The sequence below is a fragment of the Silurus meridionalis genome, chromosome 21 (genome assembly GCF_014805685.1).
Source record: "Silurus meridionalis isolate SWU-2019-XX chromosome 21, ASM1480568v1, whole genome shotgun sequence".
Classification (NCBI taxonomy): domain Eukaryota; kingdom Metazoa; phylum Chordata; class Actinopteri; order Siluriformes; family Siluridae; genus Silurus; species Silurus meridionalis.
In genome coordinates, this window is record NC_060904.1 from 1432855 (window position 1) to 1457568 (window position 24714).

General features: G+C 39.5%; 1 protein-coding gene across 3 annotated transcripts in view; it reads right to left on the reverse strand.

Annotated features, from left to right (window-relative positions):
* ctnnd2a (catenin (cadherin-associated protein), delta 2a) overlaps positions 1-24714 on the reverse strand; it is a 219696-nt gene that overhangs the window by 183205 nt on the left and 11777 nt on the right. For all 3 annotated transcript variants that reach the window (XM_046833632.1, XM_046833631.1, XM_046833630.1), the window contains exon 2: positions 9930-10039. In XM_046833632.1, the coding sequence (XP_046689588.1) occupies positions 9930-10031 (102 nt within the window). In that variant the 5' untranslated portion in view covers positions 10032-10039. The remainder of the gene's footprint in view (positions 1-9929; positions 10040-24714) is intronic.

Sequence of the window (24714 nt, forward strand, 5' to 3'; positions counted from 1 at the left end):
TAGAATTTGTGAAAAAAACTTTATCATACCATGTAAAGATGTACAGCGTTTTGCGTAAGTATTCACCATTCTTACTTTTTTTCACATTTTATACAACAGTGTTACAACCTGGAACTAAAATATGGAAAGCATGGTGGTGGTAGCATCACTCACTAATCATCTCTAGCCATCAAAAAGCCACAGAATATAGTACAGTACACAGTAAATAATCTCAGTTTAAACATTTCATATGGTTTTTTGGTTGTATTGTGAATAAAATACAAATTAATGAGATTTGTAAATCATTGCAATATGTTTTTGTTTACATTTTATACAGTGTCCCAATTTCTTATTTTATATTTTTTACTAAATACTAATGCAATTACAATCATAACAATTTATTGTATAAATTTTTGTTGTACATTTCTTCCTCCCGGTTTACTATTATGCAATAACTTGTGAAGGTTCATGGCATTAAATCCCATTAAAGTCTTTCATTTTCGTTTTAGTTTCATTTTTAGGCAGAAAAGTTCATGGAGGGTGAATATTTTTGCAGAGTAGGGATTTTTTACAGCATGATCCTCTGTAGATTCGGTTTCCTTCAGTACATCAAGATAAAAAAAACCTCAGCAGTTTGGGCGGGGTTTTCAACTCTCTTTTGAAATAAAACACGGCCATTAATATTCATTAGAGGAGTATTTCAATAAATAATGAAATAAATACGTAAGCAGCAGCAGCAGCAGCAGCAGGGGTTCGACTCGACTCGACAAAAGTGAAGGCCACATAAAATTTGAATGAGAAGAAAAAAAAACATGACAAAGTCACTCGCTTCCTCTTCGTTCCACAAACGTAAAGTTCTCGCTTACGCCGTAGCAGCTCCTTTACAGCTTCACTTTTGCCTGTTACACAGCGCTGAAACTGGAGACTCCTTACTTTCATGAAGACCAAACAATCAGCTCCTTTACACAAAACCTCCATACCGCACACCACAACGAGTCCCTGCGAACCAGCTGTTACCATGGCAACGAGAACCCATGGTTTTGAAATTGTGCAAAAAAATTGGAGAACATTATCAACCCGGGTCACATCCGAGAAAAATCGCAACCACAATCACAATATATACGATCCGACCAAAAGTATTAGGACGCCCGACTTTTCTTCCCCAAACTGTTACCACAAAGTGTAGTGTAAGACGTCTTTAGATGCTGGAGCATGCAATTTTTCCTTCACTTGAATGAAAAGATCCAAAACTGTTCCGGCATGACAATGCCCTCGTGTACAAAGCTGGCTCCATGAAGATCTGCTTTACATGGTTCGGAATAGAAGATCTCCTACTATAGAGTTCTAAAGCTATTGAATGTGAACGCTGACTGTACCCCAGGCCTCCTCACCTCCTCACATCAGTACCTGACTTTACTAACACCCTTGTAGATGAACGAATCTTCAAAAATCTCCACAAAACCTAAAGGAACATCTTCCCAGAAGAGTGGAGGTTCTTATAAGAACACATGGGGACTAATCTTGGAATGCAATCTTATCTTTGGGTGGCCACAAACATTTGGCTGTATGGAGTATCAATAATTGGATTATAGCTGTAGATGTCAAAATGCATCTTGACAAGTGTTTCTGGGAGAACGTCCAAATGGAAACGTGGAGGAGGTTCAGTGATGTGATTTGGGTCTGGTTTATTGCATGTGGTGTGGTGGGGAACCTTGAATCTGTGCTGGGATCAATGAAATCTGAAGACTAATAAGCCACTCTGGATCTCAGGAGTTGAGCTTCAGCTCAGGAGACCTTCAACAGGATAAAGACTCAAAACATAGAGCTAAAATACAGCACCAAAGATCAGCGAAGATCAGAACACTGGACTGAAGTGACCTTCTAGCTGTATCCAATCTTTTCACACTCCAACCCTGAGTGTTTTGTGTGTGTGTGTGTGTGTGTGTGTGTGTGTGTGTGTGTGTGTGTGTGTGCACGCTTTTGAAGAATGGAGACAGGTAAAAGAGGTCTCACTGAGGCCTACAGAGATATCACTGGGTTACACCAGGACGGATTTGCAGCCAAATATTCGTATCATTTCGTCTGTACCTTTTTCATTTGTTTTATTATTTTATTATACATTCTGTCAAAACAAAAATACGTAAATTAAATACACACACACACACATACACACACACAGACGAATACAAGAAACTTCTAGAAACTTATTGCTAGTAGAAAAAGAGGACTTGATGTACTCAGAAGGGAACACTGTGTGTGCACTGGGAAAATAGAGTGTGCATGTGTGTGTGTGTGTGTGTGTGTGTGTGTGTGTGTGTGTGTGTGTGTGAATTACAGCATGCTTCACAGGCAACTCTTTCTTCCTCTCTGTCTCTCTTTCTCTCTGTCTCTTTACACACACACACACACACACACACACACACACACACACACACACACATGCTCGCTTGTTTACATTCCCACCCCTGATTGATACCATAATCCATTAACCTCAGATGTGTGAGGTGTCAGAGGCATGCTGGGAGAGCAGAAGAGCAGAAGGCAGGACAGGAGACCAGGCTTCAGGTTCGACTTGCATAAATAACCTTCATGTCAGAGATACCCTCAAACCTGCCCCCCTCCCCAACACACACATTCGTCCCCTGAGTCTCCTGTCCTTCCTGTTCTTCCAGCATCCCCTCAGCTCTCCTGTCTCTGCCTCCAGCGCTGTTCCTGCACAGAAATCATTTCATATCGTCCCTGAGGAATCCCCCGTGCATCCTGCTGACTGATTCTTCTCTCAGCTGCCCGGGGGAGTGTGTGTGTCTGCGTTTGTGTGCGTTTGTGTGTGTGTGTGTGTGTGTGTGTGGTCCGTGTTGGGTTACCTGAGCCTCATTAGAGTCTGTGAGGATACACACCACGGGCGACTGGGCTGAAAAGCTCCCTGCATGCAGCGGTTTTTTTTACAACCTCACACATGCAATAATGCAGACAAGCAATGTGAAACTCATGATTTGTGTCTACGTGAGTATTAAAGTGCCCAAGTTTCGAATACCGTCTCTATATATTTTTTTTATTCGAAGCTGTGTTCCAAATTATTCTTCTTTACATTCGTCTTGCATTATAAAAAAAAACATTTAAATAATTATACGTTAACAAGTAATTTGTGTTCAAAACCTGAAACTATGTAGTCGTACATAAAACCAGGTTGTGTGTGTGTGTGTGTGTTGGGAAATAAAGTGGGTATCGTTTTATAATCGTTTGCCTGAGAAACGTAAAAATAAAATGTATAATTAGAGCTGGGATTAAATAAAGGTCTTGATGGTTTATTTGCCGGTCATTTTTATAAGGAAAAATTCCTCTCTTCAGCTCAGTCATCTTTCTAAAACATCACTACAAATACTAGTTTCGAGACTAGTTTTGTAACACACCAACAGATGGCAGCACAAGGCTGCACGCACAATCTCAAGGAGCACCGACCTTCATAGGTCAGGGTGCAAAAAGACATCGTCCTGTGTAGATCGAGAGCCGAACAACTGGTGCTGTTCTGACCACGTGCGTTACACCCTGTCACCAAACTCCTCACACGAGTTTCTCAACATGATCTCATTTCCGCACCCACCCTACTCGCCAGATTCGGCTCCTGCAGACTTCGCCCTCTTCCCAAAGAAGTAAGATCCAGTTTACTCTTTTCCTCCTGCCCGGTGGCTCCATCCTCAGCATTCTTCTACCGATATACCTGATATCCCTCCTCTGCACATGTCCAAACCATCTCAGTCACACCTCCCTCACCTCTTCTCCAAATATATAATATAACATATAAAAACATAATAGAAATCTCTAGAAATCTCAAATCTACAGAAGAACACAAAGAGAAAGATACAAACACAGAAGACCATCACAGGAGAGTTTCTGCTGTAATGCTCCTTGTGCCTGTCTGGATTTGAGTATTTCGTCATTTGTAGATACTCTCTTGCAATACTGTAGAAACGTGATCAGTGTGAATAGTGGATTGTGATTGGCTGGAAGGAGTTCAAGTGTGAATAGTGGATTGTGATTGGCTGGAAGGAGTTGAGGTGTGAATAGTGGATTGTGATTGGCTCTAAGGAGTTTACTCATGCTAAGGAGGCGGAGTTTGTGCAAGATTGAGGTCAAGTGTTAGCTTTTTTGAGGCTCTTTGGTGCTGCAGGATTCTTCTGATATCAAAGCTGTTCCACTTTCTCAAGTCCGCCATCTAGTGGTAAGTTTCCACCCTCTTTAAAAAAAGAGTCTTTTTTATGGTTAATGAGTTATTAGCACCTATACGATGTGCCACATTCAGTAGTGTAAGCGTTAACTAAACTCTGGATGTGTAAAATCCGCCCATAAACCGCTTTTATAGTGGTGTGTAAACGCGGCGTGTGAAAGAGAGAGATGTTTAATAGGGTTCCAGTTCGGTGCTAAAAATTTATTACATTGTATATTTAGTGTTGAGTGTTGAGCACTGAAGTGTCTGAGCTGGATGGAGCTGAGTGGAGCTAGATGGAGGTGGATGGAGGTGGGTGGAGCTGGATGGAGCTGGGTGGAGCATGAAGATAAATACCACTGTTCTTAAAACATGATTTAAAACACAACTCTCGCTGTCCATTACAGCACTATTTTAATTTTAGTGTGTGTGTGTGTGTGTGTGTGTGTGTGTGTGTGTGTGTGTTTGTGTGTGTGTTTGTATATTGATTGCCATTCTGCACTGTTTTACTGCATGACTCCAATCTATTGACTTTATTTCTGCACAATTTTCTCAGGTCTGTCATTATTACACACACACACACACACACACACACACACACACACACACACACACACACACACACACACACACACACACACAGGCAGGCAGGGACACTAACACACAGGCATGAACATGGACTTGAACACACACACACACACACACACACACACACACACGTGTGCTCACACACACAAACACAAAGGCATGGACACACAAATTTACACATATGCACACACACAGAGTGCACTCCATTCTCTCTAAAGCAAGTGTGTGTGTGTGTGTGTGTGTGTGTGTGTGTGTGTGTGTGTGTGTGTGTGTGTGTGTGTGCGTGTGTGTGTGTAGGAGGTGGCACAAGGAGTTCAGATTTAGCAGTAAATCATTACAACAGCAATGAATGTGCAGCTCATTTAATAAAAAACACTGCCTGAATCATATTTAATATACAACCACTGAGATTCCAGCTGTTTTATATAAACATTAAAATAGAGTTTGCAAAAACTCAACCAGTTGTTCTCGTGACCGACACGTGCACCTGAAATCCCTTTAACATTCGCTTCAGATTGGAAGGAAGCTATCTGAGAAAAGAGTCAGACATTTCACCTTGCCATGACCTTGATCCTTTTGGGCTTGATTCTACGCCAGTTACGGTTATCGATCCTACAACATCTGGATTGTACTTTCTCGGATGTGTGTCTGTTTTTTTCTACCAGCACTCGAAGTTACAGGATTTAAACACAGAACCTTCTGGACACTGAGCTGAGAAAAGCTTTCCTCGTGATGTCGCCTGTGTCGATTCATCTGTTTCAGCCGGAAAACACTTGAATTATTCACTGCTCGCGCTGACGGCTTTGTGACTCAGATGTTCCCAGGCTCTGATTTGTCACCTCGCTGATTTATTTTGCACTGAGACATATTGTATACTGCGTGTGAGCTCTGGAACACAATCTGGATGCTGCATGAGTGCATGTGGTCTTCGGAATACACTCGCTACACGATGTGGAGGTGAAGAAGGTCCCGAGGTAAAGCGGAGAAAATTAAAGTGATGTAAGTCCTCACACCTAGCCGTGGATTATCACCTTATTCCATGGTCACTTCAGAGTACTGAGAAGTTCAAACTAAATGGATCAAAATAACACCTAATTTTCTTAATTATTATAAATACGGCTTGTTACATATAGAACCCACTATTCACACCTGAACTCCTTCCAGCCAATCACCATCCACTATTCACACCTGAACTCCTTCCAGCCAATCACAATCCACTATTCACACCTGAACTCCTTCCAGCCAATCACCATCCACTACTCACACCTGAACTCCTTCCAGCAAATCACAATCCTCTATTCACACCTGAACTCCTTCCAGCAAATCACAATCCTCTATTCACACCTGAACTCCTTCCAGCCAATCACAATCCACTATTCACACCTGAACTCCTTCCAGCCAATCACCATCCACTATTCACACCTGAACTCCTTCCAGCGAATCACAATCCACTATTCACACCTGAACTCCTTCCAGCCAATCACAATCCACTATTCACACCTGAACTTCTTCCAGCCAATCACCATCCACTATTCACACCTGAACTCCTTCCAGCCAATCACAATCCACTATTCACACCTGAACTCCTTCCAGCCAATCACAATCCACTATTCACACCTGACTGTTTTTGTTCTGTTTTTTTGCTCATATTTACTATAAATGATATAAAAATAAAGACAAATTAAAATAATTTATTTTTAGAGCTGCTATGAGATATTCTGTGGGCGTTCCATAATGTTAAATATAACTAGAAATACATTTTAAATGTGTATAAAATATAATAAAAAATTTTTATCTGTAATTATTTTAATTTATTATTAATCTATTTTTTAACCATTTACAAATGAACTGGTAAAATATATATTTTTCTTTTACACTTAAACACTTAAAACTAATATAATAGGGTTTCTATATTAAATAAAAATTAAATATAAAAATAAAAATAGTAGTAAAAGTAAAAATTAAATATAAAAAACTTTTTTGCAGACATTATATAAATCATGAAGCAGTTTTCCTAAATGCTTCACTACGACTACAGTGTTCCTGTCAGTTTGTAAGAAAACCTGAATATATCGTGTAATGCACTAGTGATATGATATTTTTGCCGAATCACTCCACCTCTAACCCCATCTGGTCTGAGTTAGAGTCATGCAGATGATTTTTTCAAAGATCAAAAGCAAGCGGGACGAAAGAGGAAGCCGCCACCTGCATCCCATCAATATTTATAGCATGTGTCTTCATCTTTATTCATATTTAAAAATTCCCTGACCAGTTAGCTGGAGCGTGATGCCGCTGTGAGTTCACGGAAACTCCTGGGAAACACGCGACAACTGCGATTCATGAATCATGATTCAAACAGATGCTTGAAAGGTCCAGGATCAGCTCTTTGTAGGAGGACTATATGATAATAATGATGATGATGATAATGAGGCATTCTTGTCATTTGAACACAGGGAGGTCAGACAGGGGTCAAATCAGCAGTGTGTCCTAAATCTCAAGCATATTCATCCTAAGTCTCAAGACGTGTCTCATATCAAAACCTGCACACGATTTGGGTTACTGATCAGAAGGGTGTGGGTTCAAGCCCCAGCATCACAAACCTGCCACTGTTAGGCCTCTGAGCCAAAGTGGTAGCCCGATGGTTAAGACATTGGAACTCTGATTAAAAGGTTGCAAGTTTAAATCCCATCACCACCAAGGTCTGATCTGGCTTACTTAGATGGTTGTGGGTTCTAGACCCATCATCACTATGCTGCCATTGTTGGCTCTCTAAATCAAAGTGGTAGCCCAATAGTTAAGACATTGAACTTCTTCTCAGAAGGTTGCAAGTTTAAATCCTAGCACGACCAAGCTTCCAGTGAAGCGCCTTATGTGAAGAAAAGAATGAACATAATGATGAGGATGAGGATGATGATGAAGCCCCAGCATTACCAAGCTAAAACTGTTTAGCCCTCAGCTGAAAGTAATGGTTAAGATGTTGCATCAGAAGGTTTTAGGTTCATGTCCATGTCTATAGAAAATCTAATCTAAACCTGTTCTGTGACAGTACATCGGATTTCCAAACCAAGCTTAAATGCTGCGTGTGTTAAAAACGTGAGCTTGAAAATTTGAGAGTTTATTAATGATTTATTTAAAACTCAGCTCTCTGATTGCAGGCCGAATCCCAGAGCGAGTAAATCTGATTGTAGTCGCCTATGATAAAAGGCTTTCCAGAAAAAATGCATTACAGGTTTATTGATTGATTTTTTTGTGAAAGCCAAACACGTGCCTCAATTATAAAAGTGCTTTTTATTATAGAGCTCGACACGGTGTTGTGTGAGTCCGTGTAAAGGGCCCCCGAGAGCCCGAGAAACATGCTTTCATCCCGGTAATACGACCACACTTACCCAATAATAATGAGTTGTTTCACTCGATCAAAAACAAAAAAACAAAAAGTAAAGTGTTTTTGATGAAATGCTCACAATAAAAAAGAAACGACTGCCGCTTATATCAAGGACGAAACCTTTTCACTGCGTTGCGCTCCGTTGATTCGTTCGTTTTCTACGGGCGATAGAAAGCAAAAAAACGCCGCTATTTCTGTTGTGAACAATGGAAAAAAATCGAAGTGCGTGAATCAAGGACATTCAGCAGGGTGCGACGGTAGAACGTGAGCTCTATCATAGCTTACTCTAGGTGTACGGCAAATCTGCTGAATTTTACAGGTTTTAATGAAAATAATGAACTTTTTTATTACTTTCTTACCATTAACATGTGCACGGAAGCTTAAATGCCAGTCTGAATCGAGCGCATGAGACGAGAGACATCCATCTGCATTAATGAATGATATTAAATATTCGGTTTAACCATGCAGAACCATCCTCCTGCTGTCACGTCTCCGTCATTTATTATACCTTCGGAAAAAAATACTAAAATCCCTTCGCAATCTCTTATTGACCTTTTGCATGCAATCAGGGCCGAGCTTTTAATTAAAAACGGAAAAAGCCTCGAATATCACGTGTGCGTCGATCGAATCGCGGCAAAGTCATGACGGAGACGCCGCATCTGACGCCTCGTCTGCTTGAACGCTCGTCCTTATTAATGCTGCAGACTCAGCCATCTAACTGGCTAAATATATCTTCAGTGGTACCTGGTGCAGGAGGGCTTTTTTTGTGCGTGTGAGAATAAAACCAGCAGCTTGTGTTGTGAAGGAAGAGACGAAGTGTGATATGTAACAACCGGGTGTCGTAATAGAATAAAATCGGGTTGGCAGAGATTGAAACGAGAACGTGGCAGGAGATTAAGCTCGAACTTTTTAATCAGTCTTTCTCTGCTTCTCTGTTCTGGATAAATAAGTCGCTCTGCTGGATGAAGGAAACGATCTCCACTGCTACGATCTTTAATGCCAGTGCGAGTAGAGACGCCTTAAAAAAAAAATGAAATGCCAAGTTTGTGGACACCTGAGCATAAGATTTCTATGTGCTTCTTTTTGAACATCTCATTTCACATGGAGTTCCAGTTTGCTGTTATTATAAGCTCCACTCTTCTGGGAACATGTTCCACTAGATATTGTGGAGATTTTATGGAGATTCATTGAGCCACAGGGGTGAGGTGAGGAGGCCTGAGGTGCATTCAGCGTTCACATTCATCATGGTCGACAGAGTTGGAGCTGTACAGCAGGAGATCTTCATCATGCTGGAACAGGTTTGATAGGAAAAGAAACGAAAAAATTCATGCTTCAGCATCCAAAGACGTCCTGTATAAAGGTGTGTCTTCAATTTTGTGGTAACAGTTTGGGGAAGAAGAACATCTGGGAGAAAAATTTGGGTGTCCCAATACTTTTGTCTGCATAGTGTATTAATCTCAGTCACGTACTGCGTATAGAACCAAACCAATGTTCCTGTTTTAAGCAAGTCCATGCAGGGTTTTTTTCTCCAATGTTATCTCAGTTTATTAAACTGATCAAAGTAAAAGTTTCTTTCATCATTTTCTAATAATAATTTTTAAAAAAGATCAGAGCTTCAAGAACAGTCTTCTGCCCTCCATCATTACCCTTTAAATTTCTCTCTGTCTCTAAACTCTGACACTCATATTAAAACCAAGAACGTGCTCGGATCTCCTGCGTGACCTGCGAGCTGCTGACCCAGCTCAGAACCCGCTGATGAAAACCCTTGGTTCTTACCTGCTCCTTCACTGATGCCAGAATGGCTGAAGCAGCCTCTGATTCGGTTCGGTCCCCAGTGGAGGCGTTCTCGGATTCAGCAGGATGATCTGGAACTGGCATGTCTCAACCTTTAATGAAAATAGAATTACGTTTTATTAGTATATCGCTTCTATCCAATAACAGATGAAAAGCACTTTTACAGAAACCAGATGTACATTTGGATCTGTAATGAACAAATGGCACAAGGTGAGGAAACGTGAGAGGAACCATGAGAGGAACCGGACTCTGTGAATGTCCTAGCATGGTCCAGCCAAAGTCCTGGCTTTAACCCTATTGAACATCCCTGGATAGACCTAAAAGTGTTTGTCCAACTCTCCCCATTTAACCTGCCCCAGCTGGGGAGGATTTGCCCTGAAAAAAGGCAAAAAATCCCCCAGTCCAGGTGTGCAAAGCTTGTTACGTCAAACCCAAAAATCTTGAAGATGTAATTGCTGCAAAAGTTGCTTCAACTAAGTACTTAGTAACGTGTCTGAATACTTATAGATGTGATATTTCAGGATTGTATATTTAAAAAAGATTAACAGACATTTCTAGAATTCTGTTGTTACTTTGTCATCATGGGAGACTGAGTGTAGATCAATGAGAAGAAAAATCACACTGAATGATTTTAGTATCAAACTGAAACATTACATTAAAAAAAGTGAAGCGGATCTGAATACTTTCTGAATGCACTGTTACAATGAAGCACTTTATTTAGTTTCCTCACTATCACCTTCAAAATAGTCCCCTCGCACAGCAATACAGCAATCCCAGCGTTTTTCTGGAGCGTGTCCTGGAAGTCTACTTTTTAAAGCGTATCAAGCACCTACTAAGATTCACGCCGGATCTTAGCAACAGTGTCAAAACAGCGACCTTTGAGCTGCATCTTCATCTTTGGGAAGAAGGCAAAGTCCGCAGGAGCCAAATCTGGTGTATAGGGTGGCTGAGGAAGTGAGATGATGGAATCGCAGACGTGGTAACGCACGTGGTCAGGACAGCACCAGTTGCGCGGCTTCCGATGTACACAGGACGAGGTCTTATGATTCGGTGCTCCCTGTGACTGTGTGTGCAGCCTTGTGCTGCCATTTGTTGGAGTGTTACAAAACTAGTCAATCAAAACTGGTTTAAAATGTATAAAACTCTGTTCTGGACCAAACAGAATCCAGAATTCAACAGAAACGATTTTCAAAATACATTTTCCACAGTTTGCACTTTCAGATGAAAGGCTTTGTTTTTTTTAGCATTAATGTCCTTCATGTCACACATCCTCCATGTGTTTACGAAGATAACTGCAGGTCAATTATGGTGTATAAACAGACCGGTATACAAACAACTCTGCTATTAACTCTCTGCTGACCACAGCTTAAAAGCGTCCAGAGCCTCCGTGTTCTCCATCCATCGTCTTCCCTGTCTTTGTTTTTCTCCACAGCCCTCAACAGTGTGTTTATTACACCCGAACGTAGATGAGCAAGTGTCAGACTTTGTAAAATTATGATTGATAAAGGCAGAAGAGCATCTGTATCGATTAGACGCAAACTCCGCGTAATAAGGAAGGCATTAGCAGCACTCCCTCGACGTAAACACCGCACAGACCATGACAAATGGTCACGCAGGACGTTTCTGCACAGTTTTCCATCACGCTCGCCGGCTGAATCGGCTTCAGCCTGCCAACTTAGCGCCTCCCTTAATAAAGATGGCTTACCTCATCTCGCAGGTTGGTAGGCCTCCACCAAGCTCTGAGAAAAAAATCTAATTATCCCTACTTACAGTGCAATTTCCAAGGTGTTTATCCAGCACCATCCTCTCTTCCTGATAGAACTCCCCCTGCAGCCTTTCCACACACAGCAGAATTCAGCTCTGCTCTAATTCAACAGCTTCACCACCGTCCAGTTTGTAGTTTTTTTCTCTGATTACACACAAACACACACACCCCAGGAAATCATCTAACCCCGGTCTGAGATCGGGACCCTAAAGATCGAGGCATATGGGAAAAAAACTTTACGTACATAAATCTTTTTTGTTCATGAAATCAAGATAAAGGAATTCGCCTTCAAATATTCCATAACACATCACATCATGTATGACAAAAGTATTGAGACACCTGACTTTCCCACCAAGATGTGGTTCTTCCAACAAAAGTGGAGGCACACAATTGTGTAGGACGTCTTTGGATACTGAAGCAGGAAATTTTCCCTCCACTTCAACTTCAAACCTGTTCCAGCATGAAAAAGTCAGCTCTATGAAGCTATAGAGCTCTAAACCCTATTGAACCCCTTTGGGATGAATGTGAACGCTGACTGCAAACCAGGCCTCCTCACCTTCTCACCTACATCAGTACCTGACTTTACTCACACCCTTGTAGCTGAAAGAATCCCCTCAAAATCTAGTGGAACATCTTCCCAGAAGAGTGGAGCTCATTATAACAGCAAATGGAGATTAAATCTCATTAGAATGTTTTCTAATTTGAATATTCTATGAACAATGTACATCATTTACATAATTTATGCAAGTATTTACCAATAAATTGATTTGGCATCTTGTGTGATAAAGATTGAACCCTAACCCTAGAAAGGAAAAGTGGTGCAGGGCCATTATTTTCTTTATACCAACCTCATCATGGCCGAGACCCCTGAAGGCCCCGTGTCCTCTTTCTATCTTTGCGCTACAGATAATCTTCACATATACTCCTTTAAATACATTTGCGATATGTTGCGTACATTATCTCGTTTGCTTCTCTGTGACCTTTTCGGCGAAAGCGGCTTTAACGCACCGCTCATTTCTCCCTCGGGGACGTGCGCTTGTAAAGGTAAAGCGAGTAGCGGTGTCACGTGAACACACACGGCGGTGAAACAGAGCGTTCACGTCTCACAGGCCTTTATCAAGAACATTCATCTGTTTAAACCCCGGGCTTGGAAATCAGTCAGGAGAAAGGCGTCTGCTTGGACACATGATTTATGTAAGAGTTCCGAGGAACCGAGGGTCAGCAAGAAAACTCCTGAAAGGCTGATATTTGTTTTCTTTCAGAATAAATAGTCTACATGAGCTAATAATCCGGAGTAAATACTGGAGCTGGTGAGATTTATAACTTCAACAAAAAGCACAGGTAGATACCTGCCCGGTTTAATGCCAGACCAGGACCAAGGCCAAAGCTTGACACACCGCCTTGCCCTTCAGCTAGTAAACACATGAAGTGCACTTTTCTTTACATCTTTTTCTTCTTCTTCTACCCTTTTTAACCAGCACAGGTAACCAAGCAAGCCAAGAATGAAACAAAACACAAAATAGTAAACAAAAAAAATGAATCAGTCAAACAAATATCTCAATAAATCAGGGCCATGACCCAGAACATCCCAATAACACAGAAACAATATTAACAATTTCTTTTGCACATGATTTTATATCATTGTTCTACAGTGATGTAGAATTCTGGATGATAATAATATTAATAATAATAATAATAATAATAATAAAAGCTGACTGCAGTATTTTGGGGACAAGTACCCTTGTAGACCCTGTAAGCCATTTTGTTAATAATTAAACAAAATTTGTCTTTTCCAGCCATATTGGGTTCTTCCCCAAACTATTACCCCAATGTTGGAGACACACAGTTGTAAAGGACATCTTTGGATGCAGTAGCACGAAATTTCCTCTTTACTTGAACTAGCAGACCCAAACCCCTTCCAGCATGAAAGTCAGCTCCATGAAGATCTGCTTTACATGGGTTGGATTGAAAGATCTCGAGTTGGATAAATGTGACTGTTGACTGCACCCGAGGTCTCCTCACCTCATTATTATAACATTATTAACTATTTCAACTATTTCTTTTGCACATGATTTTATATCATTGTTCCACAGTGATGTAAAACTTTCTATTCTGATTGGCTAAAAAGGTGTTGATTAGGCAGTAGTTCTTCCCCAAACTGTAACACAAAGTACACAATTGTACAGGACGTCTTTGGATGCATTACATTTTATCTTCACTTGAACTTGGAGACCCAAACCTGTTCCAGCATGACAATGCCCCTGTGCAGATATGCTTTTTATGGGTTGGAGTGGAAGATCTCCTGCTATAAGGTCCTGACCTCAACCCTAATAAACACCTTTAGGGCAAATGTGACTGAACTCCAGGCCTCCTGACATCACCTTCATCAGTACCTCACTTTATAAATTCCTCTAATGTAAAATAATCCACAATTTCAGGGGTCTTGACTCGGCTTAACAGCTTTGACCCCTCCGTTGGTTGGTCCTCAAACAACAAACATCACTTGTTGACTCCGGAGTGGTGATTTGTATTTATTTATGCGTCCTGGAGTGTGAAGTGCAGGCGTGGTGTCTGGCTTGTCAGATAATAAGTTAATGTGATAAACAGTGCATTACATTTTAATGAGGCTACTGGGGAACTCTGCTTTGCATACTGACATGGTGAAGGATTGAACTCTGCACTTTTGCAATAACAAGTTTTCCTGCAGCACAGTTTGTGACATGACATTAAAAATTCCCAAAACAGATTTTTCTAATCCGTTATATTTATCTTCTTTTATTTGTATGTCATATATATGTTCTTCTTACATTATTATGAATACAAGGCCAAGCACCAGAGGTGTGCATTCACTTTATTGCTATTGTACCTTTTCTTATGTCTCTTATGTAATTTCTTATGTTATTTTTTTATGATTTTCATCCGGTGTTTCTTGTTGTGATTTATTACCTGCATTCAGGTTACAATAATTAGTTTTTTGTTATTTCTTTATTTCTTGTTTCTGTATTAAAAGAGTTCTGCATTTGCTCTTTCTTTGCATTACATCGTTTATAGAAAGATCTGGTAAAAAGTTGTAAAATTTAGTTTGGTGAGAAACTAAAAAACATCTTGACTAAATCTGGGCCAAGTTCTTTGAATGGGTGAAATTTGAACCTAATTTTGGAGGTACACTATATGGACAATAGCTTGTGGATGCCTGAGCTTTTTAAACATCCTATTTCACATTTGGTCCCCATTTGCTGCTATAAAAACGTTGACCCTTCTGGAAAGATGTTCCACTAGATTTTGTGAAGATTTATTCAACCAAATGGGTGATAGTAAAATCCGGTACTGATGTAGATGAGGTGAGGAGACCTGGGTTGCACAGTCATCCCAGTTGAGATCTTCCAATCCAACCCATGTAAAGCAGATCTTCATGGAGCTGACTTTCATGCTGGAAGGGGTTTGGGTCTGCTAGTTCAAGTGAAGGGCAAATTTTATGCTACTGCATCCAAAGACGTTCTTTACAACTGTGTGTCTCCAACATTGGGGTAATAGTTTGGGGAAGAACCCAATATGGCTGGAAAAGACAAATTTTGTTTAATTATTAACAAAATGGCTTACAGGGTCTACAAGGGTACTTGTCCCCAAAATACTGCAGTCAGCTTTAATTATTATTATTATTATTATTATTATTATTATTATTATTATTATCCAGAATTTTACATCACTGTAGAACAATGATATAAAATCATGTGCAAAGGAAATTGGTAATAATGTTTTTGTGTTATTGGGATGTTCTGGGTCTTGGCCCTGATTTATTGAGATATTTGTTTGATTGATTTTTATTTTTTTTTTCTATATTGGGTTTTGTTTTATTCTCGGCTTGCTTGGTTACCTGTGCTGGTTAAAAAGGCATGGTGAAGAACAAGAAGAAGAAGCTGTAAAGAAAAGTGCACTTCATGTGTTTACTAGCTGAAGAGCAAGACGGTGTGTTCCAGACACAACAATTACAGCAAAATGTTTGTCCATTTAACACTCGGGAAGCTTTGGCCTACTGATGTGATTCAATGCAATAAAATGAAATGGAAAAAAATATGATGCTCTGCAATTCAGTATGTTACAGATAGCTCACTTTTATTTCTTTGGTTCAGACCGACAACAAATAATCAATTTACTTAAGTGCCTTCTGACTTCTAACACTTGGCTCTTTCACAAGCACGCCTTTGTAGTGCAAAAAAAAAAAAGATGAAGTAAAACCAGACGTTCTTTTCCCGTTCTGTGTGCAGGAAGATGCAGCTCTACCTCTGCCATGTTAATCTGTATTCTATGTGACTCTTAGGACACGCCTCGGCCTAGGAGGACACGCCTCGGGACACGCCTCGGCCTAGGAGCTTTCAGGACACGCCTCGTAGTGTTGCGATACGTTATATTCATGTAGCAGAAGAAATCAATCTACATAGAAAACTTTAATCACAAACTATTGCTCACTTTCTTAATAGAGCCTCTAATAATAATTGTATATAAATAAATAGTTTTTTACCAATGCAAATATGTTAAAAATGATGCATCGTGATACAAATGCTAACTTGTATTTAATGCCATTATTTTTAATTGATGCATCACTTTTCTGCCAATGCACCAATGCGAATTGTTGAACCTTACAATCCTTAGTGCACTTCCCATACATTACATTGTGCACACAATTGGCTAAATGTGGTCATGTTTTTTTTTTTATAGAAAAGACAAGGATTTTATTTTAAAAATGCATACATGCCTTTTTTGCAAAAGAGTTCAAGCAAGTATTCACATCACAAAAATAACCTTTTATAAAAAAAAATAATATAAAAAAAATAATAACAATAATATATTTAATTTTCACAATAGCAGAAACAAGAAATTGCCAGGTAAGCCGAACACATTACTCTGCATAGGGTCCAGAGCGAGGATGGAGTGGACACCTGATTCGTGGTTCACAGTCAAGTTCAGGAAGACCAGGAAGTAAAAATTTTGACCAAACAGGGCCAGTCTTATATTATCACAGTAAATAAATTGGAGAAAAAAAATTAGAAACATGGTGGTGGGTGCATATGTTAGAAGCAACAATCGGTCTCAATGCTCCAAACCTTTTCCAAGGACTTGTTACACACACCACCTGTAGAAGCGCAGCAAGACTGCAACAGTAACGTCAGAATGAGAAATCTGAAAGCACTGTAGCACTACAGGTTTTATTGGCAAGCAGAGCTTTGGGGAGTTCCACCATGGCAATGCTACATCAGAGCAGAAATTTAACAAGACCTAAACTGGGCAGCATCGTGTCATGGCTACCATTCCTCGTGCACAGAGGAGATCCCGCTGTCTTGTCCAGAGCAGCCGTAACCTCATTGTCTTTGCCACAAAAAACAAAGCAAAACAAAGGAGCCAGCTAGCAGCATAGAAGAAGAGAATAGCATGGAGTGATTTCCCCACAGATTGCACATGTCGGAGCAGCGAATTGGAGAAGAAGGTCTGGCAAACATCGCTCTCCATCCTTCACTGAATGTCAGTTCCACCCCTGAGTTAATGCAGGGAGCCAGACGAGTGCCGGCTCACAACAATGCCGGGATAAATAAGTCAAGCAAGCCAAGCTGAACAAGGGCAGCTGATGCTGGAGAACATCGCTTAATACCCAGCTCTGTGAGGAGTCTGAGAGAACACACACACAGAGATTGAGAAAGAGAGAAATAAAGAGAGAAAGATACTGTAGTCAGCCTAAAGATTAATTGAAAATAAAGCGATGGCCACCTTGTTGCTTCTCCAGGGATCAAACGACTGATCTGGTGACACGAAGCATCGATGAACACCGATTTCACACCATGCAGACTTCTTTTTGTTCCAAGCGAAAGTCTAACGTAATTACTTTCGCTTTTGAAAAGCGAGCGGCGTATCGGTGCTGAGGCCTGACATTTCATTCCTGCAGCACAGATAAGACATGTAAAGCTCCGAAGCTCTCACAAACCTCGCATCGGAAGAAGTGAGCCAAATGTTTGGAGAATTACACCTCTGAATGCACGAGTAAACAAACAAACAAAAAATCTCCAATTTACTGAAATGCTTCAAAAAGCATGCAAGGATGTAACTGAGATAGAGACCATCTCAAAGAACAAGAGAGTAAAGGCCAGAGAGAAGAAAAAGTGTTAGCAATGCGTTTCAATTCAGCTGTAAAACCTGTAACACACTTCCAGGGTAGAAATGAAACCAAAGATCCAAAATCTCACAACTAACCTCTGCTGAAAGGAGAGATCTATACTGTATAACTATATTAATGGAAGGAGTCTCCAGTGTCAGAGGTAAAGCTGCAACTTATGTAATTCATCACGACAGAGATGTTTGTGGTTCTTTGCAAATTCTCAGGAAAAGCTGAGTTTTTTTTGTCTTATTATCTCATAGAAAGTAAATGTAATTTAAAGTACAGATACTTGAAAAAGTATCTGTACTTTAAATTACATTTACTAAATATTTTCATTTGAGGAGGCTTACTTAAACTTCACTACATTTTAAAGTCAAATATTTTACTTTTTACTCAACTACATTTAGTGAAATCAGTTGTTTCTTTTTATTTACGAGGGTAAAGATGTAACTGGTGAAACACGCAGCGAGTCACCAATCAGGGTCGAGCGCACGCTCTGTTTTAATTTTGATTGGCGCTTGGTGTATCTACTGATCACCAACATACAGTTCAGCATCAGTTCAACAGCAAGCAGAACATTTAAAAGAATGCACAATTGTTCTTCCTAAATCCTGGTGTAAGTCTACATGAACCGTCTGGACTAAGAAAGAAATCCTGCTCACTTTTCCTTTCAAAGTAAAAATAATGTCTAGGAGAAGCATTCGGCCAAAAGTCCACTGGCTGCAGTCTAGCCAGAGTGTCAGATCTGCCCTCTGCAGTGCCCTCAAGAGTTACACCAGACATTCTTCAGCCTGTCAATGAGCACAACTCCATAAATGTGACACCAGGTCGTGTTCCGAAATGCCTGCCTTCCTTCCTTCCTTCCTCTACTTTCTCCCGACTCCTGAGCCTAGCTGCAGGGAGGATAGGCTCTGATCCATGTCCGCCGTCCCTCCCCTGGAGCACTGAAGCGTCTCCTCCTCTTCATTCTGCAGGACCACTACAGAGCAGCTCTGCTGAACCAGTCCTGACATGGCTGTCAAACACTCACCCGCTGCACTCTCTCTCTCTCTCTCTCTCTCTCTCTCTCTCTCTCTCTGTGTCTCACTTTATACCTTTTTTTCCCCTTTTTTTGTATCATCATGCGCTCTCTTTCTCACGTCGTTTTTCTTACCCACATTCCAAAAATCCAATCCAAATTTGTCTTTGATAAATGTAATATAAAAAATTGGATAAACAGATGGAGAAAAAACAGTAATACCAAAGAGCTGCAGGAAATTTTCTAATCTGATTGGTCAGAATGGTTCCATAATCTTTTTATAACAAAACAGCGATCCTTATTTTTGTATACAGTTATAGCAGCTGTAAACACCCTTTTCTTCACTTTCCTTCTTTCTCTCGAAGTTATATCTGATAAAAAAAAAAAATCTGCTTTAAAATGCGATTACAACTATTTATGCCTCTCTAAACAAAATTAACTGTTGCTATAGAAACGATAACATTTTAGCATCTTCTGACCAATCAGCATTGAAAATACCTCAGCACTGTGGTATTACAGAAATAAATACTCCTCACTCTACAGAATATCTCTACATTCACTATATAGACAAAAGTAATGAGACACCTGACCTTTCCTGCCATATGTAGTTCTTCTCCAAACTGTTACCACAAAGTTGGAGGCACACAATTTTATCGGACGTATTTGGATGTGCTATAATAAAACTGTTTCACCATAGCAATGTGCCTGTGCACAAAGCAAGCTCCATGAAGATCTGCTTTACAAGGTTTGGTGAGGAAGATCTTGAGTGGCCTGCTATAGAGTGCTGAAATCTGCTATAGAGTGCTGAAACCTTAGGATGAATGTGAACGCTGACTGCACCCCAGGCCTCCTCACCTTCTCACCTTCTTCAGTACCTGACTTCACTTACACCTTTGTGGCTAAATACACACAAATGTCCGCAAGCACACTCCAAAATCTAGTAGAAGATTTTCCCAGAAGAGTTGAGGAAATTACGTGAGCAAACCGGGATTAATGCCGAATGCTTGAAAAGCACATACCATACTTATGCCCGGGTGTCCGCAAACTTTTGGAAAAATTCACATGAAAATAGAAATAAAAAAGTATTCCCAGAGAGAGAGCTGCCTGAGGGAAGAGGTTTTCCATCTGTGGTATGGACAAGACTCCGGCATCAGCTGGCATGAACAAAGGTGGAGGCGTTTGCTTTTAAATCAACAACAGATGGCATGCTGAAGTTAATGTGCTGTCTTAATCTTGGGCATAAAACTAGAATCTTCTTTTGACCACATGCAGCCATTTTCCCTCTGCATTACTTCATAAATGAATGACTGCGTACTAAAACTGTAGGCTGAAACAGAACTACTATACTTCTGATCCTGATTCACAGCTGCATGTTGGAGCATCACAGATTTGGGTTTTATTCAAATGTGGAGTACCTACTTTACATACTGTATAAGCTGTAAATCATACTACAGCATAGTGGAAGTGTTTATATATTATTAGCCTTTAACTATACTATACTTTTCCTACACTTTAATACACAATACTACAGTATGCAATGTTATAAGTATACTGTACTGCACTACTATACATAACTCTACTATATAACTTCACCACACAATACTTAACTATATACAATACTATATATTTTAATATTACAAGTCTACTACACTACACTCTACTACACAATACTGTACTATACAATACTGTACTACAGTATGCAATATACTACAATAAACTGTAATACACTATACAATACTTGTTTCAGTAATTTATTAGACCACGCTATGCTATACTAAAGCACACTTTACTACGCAATACAATAGTATATACAATACTATAAAATATGTGATACTATGAGTTTACTACACAATGCAAGACTACACTACACTACGATATACTATAGTACACAATACTGTACTACAATAAGATATACCATCATTATACTCAATTCAATTGAGTTCAATTTGTAAAGTGCTTTTAACATTGCACATAGGCAGCATTACAAAAATAAGCAAATTGCAAACAAACAGCATTGTAGCTTAGTCCCTACAGGTTTTTACCTAATGAGCAAGTATAAAACAAAATACTTCACTAAACCACACTATACTATACTACACAATAGTATACTACACTAACCTACTGTGTACTACACTATGCACTACTATAAGTACACTACATGATGCACTGCACTCTTTTTGATTTGATCAAATAAATGCAGGTTTGAATTATGAGCATCAAAAATTTGACCAGTACTTTAATTCTGTATGATTACAGAAAACTGGAAGCAAAAGGTAGAAGAAAGAGAAGAAAGCGCAGTACAGCTTGAGCTTGCAAGCCTCATAAATTGTCAATGAAATAGTGCTTACATTTAGACATTTTGGTATTTGCTAGTTAAACTTTAATACCATTGATAAAATATATTTCCCAAGTAATACCAAAATCTCTCACATAAATGGCACGGTGCCTGTAGGGGGCGTGGCCTCAGTAACCCTGCAGTACGTGTGCTGTGTGCATGTGATTGATGAATGTGCAGAAGAAAAATTCAATACAAATTTTTATTTTTAAACATACTTATGCTAAAAGATTTACTTTCAAGTTCCCCATTATGGGCTAACCTGCAATTCTGTAAATTCCCAGTTTATTCTTATTAATTACCTTCAATTCCCATATATTCCTGTTAATTCCTATGACTAGTTTTGAAAATTCCCAGAATTTTGCAACCCTAATACCCAAATTTTTCTGTAGCAACAACTCATTTACAGGGATTTGAAAGGAGGATGTGCCAAATAATCTAATAATAATAACAATAATAATATAAATAAGAGGGACATTGGAAAAAAAAAAAATTCTGTCAACAGAGTTTTATTTAACATTTACGGAATGAGTCTCCAGTTTCAGCTCTTTTTAAAAGTCAGATGTAAATCTGTGGGTTTTTTTTTTCAAAACAGATTTTCAAAGATAGATGTTATTAAATAATTACTTAATTATAGAAAGAAAGAAAGAAAGAAAGAAAGAAAGAAAGAAAAAGAAAGAAAGAAAGAAAGAAAGAAAGAAAGAAAGAAAGAAAGACACAGATATGAAAGGTTTTTACATCACTTTCTACAGCTTTTACATTCCAGAAATGCAGCTTTCAACACTCTATGGAGCAGATTTATCTTACCTCCTACAACATCACACACACACACACACACACACACACACACACACACACACACACACACACACGACAATTTTGTGGAGAAAACCCCACACTGTGTGCCTCACTGTGGAGCTTCAGTGATTTTTTTCTGTGAAATGATTCAGAACATGAGCATGTGTCTGGGTTTATGAATGAATTCGGCAAAGTGAAGATTTAATCGTATGCAATTTTGTCCAATTAATTATCTCTTTGCTCAGTGGAACTAACAACAGCAGCGTACAGAGCTGAGCTGTTTCATCACACCCATCATTAAAGTGATTAAATATGAACATTTTTTCTGAAAGGATGTTGTCAGTGCTGCAGATTTACTTAATAAATATCAAACTGTGACTTGATTTCTAAACGTTTCCCCACCACATATTTGACTAAGATCAATTATATCATGAGCCACGGGTCATGATTCAACACGGTACTGGATAAATATTACACAGGTAATAAAAAAAAACATTTCCCTTGATTAAAATCCAAAAAATAATTGCTGTCATTTATAAAAACCATCAAGCATCTAATTTGGTGTTCGGATCGCGCCTGACTGCTCGGCTTCTTAAAATTCAGCTCGAACGTCCGGCCGATCGCAGCTCCCTGACTGACTGATGACTCCAATTTACTTTAACCTAATGTCAAATATTAAATCCTGAATTATGCATTTTAGTCTCCTTCTATGGTGTGAAATAAAAACTGCAGAGGAACGAAAGATTTAAGAAATATTTATTTCTTTTTTCTGTCCTCAGTGATATTTGTATTTATGTACTTTACCTTTCTGAAAGTTGCTGTAAATGAATACTTAGTGCTAAATACTCCTGAATACTGAACACTAAGTACTGAATACTGAACACTAAGTACTGAATGCTGAACACTGAGCACTGAATAGTGAACACTTAGTACTGAATGAGGAACACTAAGCACCAAACACTAAGTACTGAATACTGAAAGTTTTGTATTGAACACTAAGTACTGGACATTGAATACTGAACACTATGTACATAAAAACTAACTCTGAGCATTAAATACTGAATACTAAACACTAAGTCCTGAATACTGAACACTAAGTACTAAATACTGAACACTAAGTACTGAATACTAAACACTAAGTCCTGAATACTGAACACTAAGTACTGAATACTGAACACTAAGTACTGAATGCTGAACATTGAGCACTGAATAGTGAACACTAAGCACCAAACACTAAGTACTGAATACTGAACACTAAGTACTGAATATTGAACACTAAGTACTGAATCCTGAACACTAAGTACTGAATACTAAAAGTTTTGTATTGAACACTGAGCACTGGACATTGGATACTGAACACTATGTACCTAATAACTCACTCTGAGCACTAAATACTGAACACTGATTCCTGAGTACTGAATACTGAGCACTCACTACTGAACACTGAAAACTGAGTTTTGAACACCATGCACTGGGCTTCACAATGAGAACTAATTACCGAGCACTGACTACTGAGACCTGAATGCTGAGCACTGAGTAGTTATTAATGAAAAATTGAGTATTGAACACAGAGCACTAAACAGCGACTACTGAGAACCTAATACTGAGTACTAAATACTGAAAACCGAGGACAGAGCACTAAACATTGAAACACTGAGTAGGTAATTAAATAGTGAAGTGCCTGGCAGACAGACGACTCGGGCTTCAGCCCAAACCCAGACGTCCCACGGCTCTCACTGCCGCCTCCGTTGATTTGTTTGTTTCAGAAAGAGCAGATGATTGTGATCTCCACATGCAGCCATTCAGGACTAAACGAGTAAAAAAATTATGCTGAAGCAAAGCCGAGCGGTGGCTAATAAAAAACGCACCGCTGAAGGTTCTGACAACTGACACTGAGAAACACCAGATAACTTCAAACCAACTGTCCTTTTTTACTCAATACATCACATCTCTACTGCTGCTGAGCACATGCGATCAGCTTCCTGTGGGAACAAATTTGTGTGTGTGTGTGTGTGTGTGTGTGTGTGTGTGTGTGTGTGTGTGTGTGTGTGTGTGTCAGAATGACAGAAGATGTTGTCTCAGTCTTCATCTGGAGGTACACAGTTGTATAAAATGTCTTTGAACTAGAAGATCCAAAACCTGTTTCAGCATGACAATGCCCTTGTGCACAAAGCCGGCTTTATGAAGATCTGCTTTCCATGTGTTTGGAAGTGTGTGGAAGATCTCCTGCTTAAAGAGCTCATCATTGACTGCACCTCAGGAACCTCCTCACCTCTTTGACTGAATGAATCTCCACAACATCTAGTGGAACATCTTCCCACAAGAGTAAAGCTTATTATAACAGCAAATAGGGACTACATGTGGAACGGAATGTTCAGGAAGAATCTTTTGTTCAGTTGTCCACAAACTTTAGGCCATATAGTGTATATGATCAAATGTATTTTTAAGGTGCAGGTAAAACACCAGCTCGAAAACTGACCTGTACATTTCAGATAAAATGTTCCTCATGGGAAAAATGTCTTCTTTTTAGCATCACAGAAGAACATTTTGAACGTACTTCATCCTGATGTTGCTAAGGATTTAAGAAAAGCTCCTCTGAGACAGTGAGGAAACGAAGACGTTTCTCATAACGAAGCACAGCTTCCCATCATCCACGCTATCTTAAGCAGCAGTAATTAGCCAAGAAGAGACGTGAAATCTCGGCGT